The 8,412-nt window shown below is 35.6% G+C and overlaps 1 protein-coding gene across 1 annotated transcript in view; it reads right to left on the bottom strand.

The window, feature by feature from the left end:
- Window positions 1–243: 243 nt before the first annotated feature.
- Window positions 244–8,412, bottom strand: part of LOC133332381 (corticotropin-releasing factor-binding protein-like) — a 32,997-nt gene continuing 24,828 nt past the window's right edge. Inside the window, exons 3-8 of the mRNA XM_061540781.1 lie at window positions 3,845–4,128; window positions 3,605–3,711; window positions 940–1,058; window positions 718–878; window positions 543–645; window positions 244–390 (exon numbers count right to left, since the gene is read on the bottom strand). Coding sequence (XP_061396765.1) covers window positions 251–390; window positions 543–645; window positions 718–878; window positions 940–1,058; window positions 3,605–3,711; window positions 3,845–4,128 — 914 coding nt within the window. The 3' untranslated portion in view covers window positions 244–250. The remainder of the gene's footprint in view (window positions 391–542; window positions 646–717; window positions 879–939; window positions 1,059–3,604; window positions 3,712–3,844; window positions 4,129–8,412) is intronic.

Below are 8,412 nucleotides of genomic sequence, written 5' to 3'. Positions count from 1 at the left end.
GTTTAGTGTTCTATATACATTATGATTTTTAAATTGTACATTAAATTTAAATTAAAACATTTTAAAAATATTTATGATAGCGTGCTAATGGGGGAGAGAATGGTTAAAATTTGACATCTCTTTGTTGTGTCATGGGTCATAAAGTCTACAACTACATAATACTGGAATATTTATCATTTAGGTTGGGTATTATTTTAATATTTTCTAATTGTTTTTTTTTTGCTGTTATGATAGTTTAACGGTCAATCATTTATAGGGCACAAATTAATGTGGCTTTGTCTAGATCATGCTCGTCAGCTTTGCGTATCATTACAGCTGCTTGATTTTGAAAACGTCCAGTGGACACCAAACGTAATGTGGTTACCCCGCAAAATATGGCTTGTTCTGGTCCTGGAAAATGAATACAAAAATTATAGATTTAGAAATCATCTATCTAATAGGAATAATTGGTTTTTTAAAAAATTTAAAATAAATGCTTTATTATACTAAAGTTCTATTGATCAAGTTTAAATAAACATTCAAAGTTTATTTCTCATATTTACCTGGCTCCGTGGCCAAACCACAAATTTCACTTGATTTTTCCATGGTCGTTGAATCTAAACCAGATGAGCCACCAACTTCTAAACGGTCAGCAAACATGCCACACTGCAAAGAATTAATGTAACGAAATGAAAATAATGTTACAATTTAATATTGTCCTTTCGGCTGTATACCCACATCATAATTCGGTTTATCCTGTCTGACAGCTTTGCCACCAATTTTAAGATTGGCCACAGACACCACAGCGGGAAATAGGGCTGATATGGTACAATTACGATTGTGGCCATAATTTGCAATTGTATATAAGGCATCAATGTCCTGGACCAAAATGTTGCATGCTACAGAAGAAGGGATAAACAATTTTCTTCGAACACTAGGGTACTCTGTTGATTTACTTACGTTGCGTAATTTTATGAAAGCGAACATTGGCAATGAAGCTACCCTTTACCGGTATACGATATTGAAGAAGTGCAGCATTTTGACTGGAACGGAAGAATTTTTTACCCGACAAACGTGGCCTAAAATAATAGACAAAAGTATTATAATTACGGAATTAGTGGAGAGGTTTCTTTTAATGTTGTTTAAAAACTATTGCGTATTTTGTGCTTCATAAATAGTGTATTTATATTCGTAAATTTCTCTTTGGGCCCCTTCGGTATTCGTATTGGATTTGTAGGTGATTTTTTTGCAGACATGAATCATTGTTGTGGCGAATTAAAAAGATCCAATTGTGCAAAGGATTGGGTTATGTTTTTTCAGTTTTGGCTCATTCGATTTAGAGGACTATGCTTTGGTTTATGTCATAACCATTAACTAGTTTTAACCTTGGATTCATCTTATTTGGAATTATTTGGAGATGGAAAGGTTTTGAAGTGCTCTATGCTAGACAAAACTCATGTACTTACTTAGCTGACTTGTGACAGAACATTTGTTCCATAAGCCGGGCTTAAAAAAATTCAGGCAAGTCGTTCTTACGCGCAGCTCCTCCATTTGATCTTTCTATCGGATTCGTGGTCTTCCCCTTCTGCGTGAACCATCAGCTGGTTCGCTTTTATATGCCTGTTGAGCTGGGGCATCCTCATTCATTCTCACAACATGACTTAGCCAACGTAGTCGCTGCAGCTCGATACGTCTGACTATGTCGATGTCCGAAAATAGATAGTTTATTCGACGGCGATGTTCACTGTCGACGTAGGTCGGCCCATAGACCTTCCGGAGAATTTTTCTCTCATACTCCAAGATATGTGTCATCTGCTTGCGCAAGTACCTATGCTTCAGATCCATACAACAGCACGGGTAATATCAGCGTCTTGTAGAGTGTGAGTTCGGTCTAGCGAGAGGTGGCCTTGTTTCTGAATTGCTTACTTAGACCATAATAGCATCTGTTGGCCAACACTGTTTTTATCCGAATTTCAAAACTGATGTTATTAGTTTTGTTTATGGCGGTGCCGAGGTATATAAAATCGTTCACTACCTCGAAGCTGTGGTTTTCAAGCTCCATAGTCTACTGGACGTCTTGCTCGTTGATACCATCAGCTTGGTCTTCTCGCCATTTACTGCCAGTCCCACTTTGGCAGATTCCTTCCCAATTCGTTCAAAGGTGGCTGTTACCGCTCGCATTGTTCGACCCATTATGTCGATGTCGTCTGCGTAGGCGAGTAGCATGTGTTGTTTGGTGTACAGAGCGCCATTTCTGTTCACATTTACATCTCGTATGACCTTTTCCAGCAGGATGTTGTTAAACAGGTCACATGACAAACTATCACCTTGTCCGGACCCTCCTTCGGTATTGAAGGGCTTTAAAAGGCCCTTTTCGACTTTAACTGCTGACCTTGTGCCAGTTAAAGTTATTTTGCATAGCCGTATTAATTTTGCAGAAATGCCAAACGCAGACATGCCTTTGAAATCCTCTGAGTGAATTGAGCTGTCGAATGCGGGGTTGTAGTCGACGAAAAGTTGGACAGTGTCGATGTATTTTTCGTGGGTCTATTCCAGTATTTGGCGAAGTGTTAAAATCTGAAGTCTGAAGCCGCATTGGTATGGTCCAATATTATAATTGGCTCTTGGACCCAACGTAGGATACTAGTTCCTCCATAGTTGGCATATATCATCTTGTCTCCTTTTTTGTGCACGGGACAGAGGATGCTGATGTTCCAATCATTGGACATGCTTTCCCCTAGGCAAATTCTGCTAATCAGCTGGTGCATGCTCCTTACCAGCATCTGACCACCAGTCTTGAATAGTTCAGCTTGTAACCCATCTGTCCTTCTGTCCATGTATTCTTGTGAACAAAGTACAGATCACATTTATGATCCGATGATTCGACCCAAGAACGAACCATATTGAAATTGAAGAACATCGGTTCAGATTTAGTTATAGCTCCCATATATATTTTCGTCCGATTTTATCTAAATGTTGCCAATATTTGTTCGATTGAAACAAAATTTTGGACAGCGTACTACTTAAGTCCCGTTTGATGTCCGTGAAGTTTTGTTGAACTCGGTTCAGTTTTAGACATATCTACTATATATAGTTCGTCCGATTTTATATAAATTGTGCACCACATTCCCAAGGAGTGTCCCATTGCAAAGCGTATTGAAATATGTCCATATTGATGTATACGAAGTTTTTTTAGAAATCGGTTCAGATTTACATATAGTTCCCATATATAGCTTCGTCCGATTTTTGGTAAATAGTGCACCAAACTCCCAATATGTGTCCCATCGATACAAAATTTAGCATAGTGTACTGAATTAGGTCCAGTTTGATGTCTGTGAAGTTTTGTTGAAATCGGCTGAGATTTGGATATAGCTCCCATATATATATTTTTGCCCGATTTAATCAAAATGATGCACCAAACACCCACGGTTTGTCCGATTCAAACAAAAGTTTGCACAGAGTACTGAAATAGGTCCACATTGATGTATGCAAAGTTTTGTGGAAATCAGTTCAGATTTAGATATATCTCCCATATAAACTCGCAACTTTCTCGCACCCAAACTTAAATTAATTTACTCTGCGGGGTATTTTATAATTTCCATTAACAAACTTAAAATTGACTTACCATTGTTTGTAGTTATTACAAAATTCCTGAACTCTATCCTCCAACGAACGATGATGATCTCTTAGCGAGGGAAAATATTCGCCATTTAATTCCCAGCCATCGACAAACTGCAGTTCGTTTGTGTGTATGCGTGTTCAAATGAGAAAACAAATAAAGATTAAATTTTTAATTGAATTTTGACCTTTTAACCTTTAACCCTTTTTGGCCACCTTGAATCAACAGCAGCAGCTTCATACTTACCGCCATCAGTGCTCCCGTTTCACAATTGACATCGTAATACTTCATCGTTATCTCGACGATTGTATCAGGTTCTCCAATCACATAAAGACCGCAAACCTGCAGGGATTCCTCCAATTGGAGTATGGCTGCCGTATCATCGGTGTTGCCAAATAATGCTGCCGTTGCTGCAGTCGACGGGCGGGGCGGTAGCTTTTTGAATGCATAATCCCCGGGTTCCGAGGCAACGTGCATACAATCTGTGTGAGTGTGTTGTGTTTGATTGGGAAGAGAATTCGATACGAAAATTTTAATTTATTAAAGTTGTAATAATTCACAAAAGAAAACATAAATTTTTAAAAAAGAATAATAATTAAAGTAATGAAAAGAAAGCAATTTTTAATCCACAATTGTTAAAAAAAACATTTTTATTCTCTTTATTTATTTTAAGAATATTTCATTTCCATTTAATGACCTGTGACATCCATCTTTGTTCTAATAAGAGATTTTGGTTTTTATTATAATTAAAGATGGCTATTATTTTACCATATGAAATCTTTGTGGATAATAATAACAATGAGAAGAAGATTATGACTCCCACTGACATGTCAAAATATCCAATTGTCTCTGGCAGTGACTGGTCCAACACACATACACACACACACTGACACGAATATTTTGAATGCACTCCTTAATGTCACAACATCCAATTAAAACGTAAAAAATAGCTTTGGGCGAATAATTTTGGATGTATGAGTGTGTGTGTGGTCGAGTGTTCGGTCTAAGACACGAAGTACGTACTGCTTTGTCCAGATCATAAACTAGGGGTATTGTGTCTTCGTTGTGGCTTTGACATTCGACACATGTAACTTCAATTGAAATGTCTTTAGGGTATGAACCAGTGAATTTGATTGCTGTAGACGGCACAATGTGGCAAAGTATTTAAATATCAAAGGATTAAAGACAATAGAAATAATTAATTTGAGAGATTTAGAAATGTTATGGGTAAATCACTGAGTATAAAAGTAGTAATGACGATTCCAATGTCCCTAAACATGGCATTATGCTGATAAATTAGTAGAGTCAAGTACTGTTGTAGCGGACATGTAGGTACCAAGCAAATTAGGTCCTTGGCATAACTTGTAAAGGCAATAAGTCACAACTTTTCAGAAGAGACAAAAAAACCATCAAACTTTCCTTTGAATAAACATTTTTTATATCTTTAAATGCAATTTGTTTTTGTATTGTATGTGCATTTTATTTTCGTAAAGGCAAAATATAAAAAAAAGTATTTGCGGAGATACACACACGTTTTTTGGCACTTAGAGCTTTTTCTGTTGCTTGTTCGTGTTCTCAATGACTTAGGTATTTTTCTTACGACTTGTCTCTCATTACATTTATATTTCTGCAATAAATGTGTACTTTTGTTGATTTTTTACATGCTAACATTATTTAGAAGAAAAATATTGTTTTGGAATCATAATTTATTCAATAAATATGAATAAAAACAAGTAAAACGTTGTTAAGTTCGACAGGGCCGAACTTTTTATGCACAGTCAAATTTTAATTAAAATTGATCGGGACTTCCATATGGGTGTTATGCCATGGTATATAACTACCAAGAGATAATGAATTATCAAAAATACAGGGTATTGGATATTCTGGCTAGGACCTTGTACGTACCGAAATCCTCAAATGTTGTCTCTACGGTTTTGTGGGGTCTATACCAAATCGCGGACAGATATCGATCATTTTTGTAGGAAGATTGGACAACCAATGAAAACCCAAAATATCAAATTAGAACATATTCGATTGAAAAACTTACCAAAAATACCGAAAAATGGGTGTCCAAAACTTGGATCAATATTGATAATTTTTTGGTAGGGAGATTTTGTACCCAATTAGAGTGCCAATTATAAAATTACGGCCTATTAGTTTCAAAAACGTGCCTAAACCTACCAAAATTTCGAATATTGGTGATAACCCTAAAAAGTAGACCAATATTGATAGTTTTTTGTTGGAAAATGTGCCACCACATAAGTACCAAAAATACCAAACTACAGACAACTCGGCTGAAAATTATGTCCAAAATCCCCAATATAAAAAGTGGACTTAGAGCCTTAACATGATGTTAAGATGTATCAAAATCGCCATTTCTAGAAAAATTGAAAAATTGCAAAGTTAAATTCGCCGAATGTATCCCTACCCGGTTACATTTGATGGGGCACATTCGTCACCCCATAGGCATCGACTGGTGCTTATCATTGTTATCAGTCTGGTTAGAATTCATATCCAATAAATATTCTGTTCTGTTTTAATGTGACGTTTAAGGTTATATTTTCTAGCGGACTAAGGCTATATTTTCTAGCGGTGGACGTTGACCTCTCAAGGCCACACACACCATCAGGAATACAGTGACAAAAGTATACAATTGTTTATATAATAAAACCAGTAAGGAATAATCAAAGGTTGGACGGATATATAATACCCTTCACCACTTTGGGTACATACAAGAGATGATAATATGTGCAATATCATGTAGATAAAAGAGACATATCATCTCTAGAAGACCATTGTAATGGAATCGGGAGACAAAAATCTGTGATCTGCACAGATATTTGAACCAATAAAAAACCATACACATATCATTCTGAACTCTATGAAAAATTGAATGTCAATCGGGCAGACTTGGATTTTTTTGGTGTAAAATTTGTATGAAATCCTGCAAAATTATGTATGGGACCTATATCTAAATCTGAACCGATTTCAACAAAAAATCACAGACATCAAACTGGATTTAATTCAGTATGCTGTACGCTTTAAATCAAAAAATATTGGGACTTTGGTGCGCACCATTTACATAAAATCGGACAACATATATATTTGGGAGCTATATCTAAATGTAAAACGATTTTCTCCAATTTCAATAGGATTGGTTCTTGGGCCAAATTTCATCCTAATCGGATCATAAATGTGACCCGTACTTTGTTTACAATTTAACATCAACAGACGGACGGATATGCATAAATCGACCCAGAAAGTGAATCTGTGCATATGCCCAAAAAGAACCAAGGGTCTATCTCGTTTCCTTTTGCCTGTTACAAACATATGCAATAAAATAAAAAATATTAATGTGAATTAAATTTAAAAAATAATGATTGTTTAACAAAAGCCAATGCAAGCTCCCAGTGCAAGGTGTCCGAGATACAAGTTTTTTTTTAACAAACGGATTTTTTGGGTTGTTAATACGTAGTATGATATCCCTTTTTATCTTTTACAGCTTTCATCCTTACCGACATAGATTTGAACAAGTTTTCCATTTAAGATGCCTGTATTTTCCCCCATTGTACTTGTAAAGCATTTTTTAGACTTGTTATGGCTTCTAATATGGTCCATCCAAAGCATACATTCTATGTTGACCCCAATCTCAACTTTTCAGCATTACTTTTGAAATTATCTTTTAGAATGTTTAACACTAGAAAGACGGGAATTTTGTATATACCTATATTGCCTAAAATCGGTCAAAATGACTTCATTCTGAAAAATTTTTTATTGTGTAAAGAAATTTTTTTAAAATATTTTTTTAATATTTGTTACATTATTTACAATCATACAAAACGTTGTTATTATTTGTTTTCGGTGGTAGGGCTCTCGGGTTTCCCCTTTTGAAAAATAAGAGCGCGGACAAAACGTTCGAAAAAAGAGGAAGACTTTACTCTAAGAGTGAAATCGACTGGAAATATAAAATTAATTTTTCCCGATTTGTGTGTTCGTATGTGTTTCTAGAGTAGCAAACGGGTTTCGATGTTGTTGTACCGATCTGGTCATATAAGAAATTTACTTTATACAGTAATAAAAGTAGTTTGATTATTTAATATTTCAAAAAGGTCAAAATGACCGCTTTTAGGCTATATAGGTATAGCACATGTGAATACGGGGAATGAAAGAGGGGAGGAAGCAGCTACTATGATTAATAAACGTAGTTCGATGTGGTAGAAAAAGTCACCAAATTTTAAAAAGCTGGGTCATAATATACACAATTGTTTTTGTACTTGAAATTGAAAAACCGTCAAAATGACTGCTCTCGGCAATCTAGTGTTAAATAATAAATCTTATCCATAAATCATTAAATAAAAACGAGAGTAGGGGCAGGGCTTATACAGTACCGTATTATTACAGAGCCTCCTCCGTGCTTTACTGTCAAAATTGTGTGAGTAGGGTCCATGGCATTATTCGCCCTGAGCCATACCTTACTTGGTCCATCCGAACCGACCAATTTAAATTTGCTTTCATCAGCAAATGTAATAGATTTCCAAAGTGTAAAATTGTTTTTACATTTATTTTCCAGATATTTCTCTGAGATTTCAGCAAGTTTAGGAGCACTTAGCCTTGGATTATCGGCTATTTGTTGGAGCAACCATTTTTCGTTTCTTATATTAAATATTTTACAGGTTTTTTTAATATTGAGTGTTCCCGCTATTTGTCGTTGAAATGATATTATAAGCAAAATTTTGACCATTTTGTGTGGGAGGTACCAGAAGGAGTGAACCGATATTCCATATCTTAGAACTTAAACTAAGTTTGGTAGAAAT

The sequence above is a fragment of the Musca vetustissima genome, unplaced genomic scaffold (assembly GCF_032173495.1).
Source record: "Musca vetustissima isolate MV318-11 ecotype Yass unplaced genomic scaffold, APGP_CSIRO_Mvet_v1 utg166809, whole genome shotgun sequence".
NCBI lineage: Eukaryota > Metazoa > Arthropoda > Insecta > Diptera > Muscidae > Musca > Musca vetustissima.
Note: the sequence above shows the minus strand (reverse complement) of the source record. Positions and strands in the feature narration are given on the sequence as shown.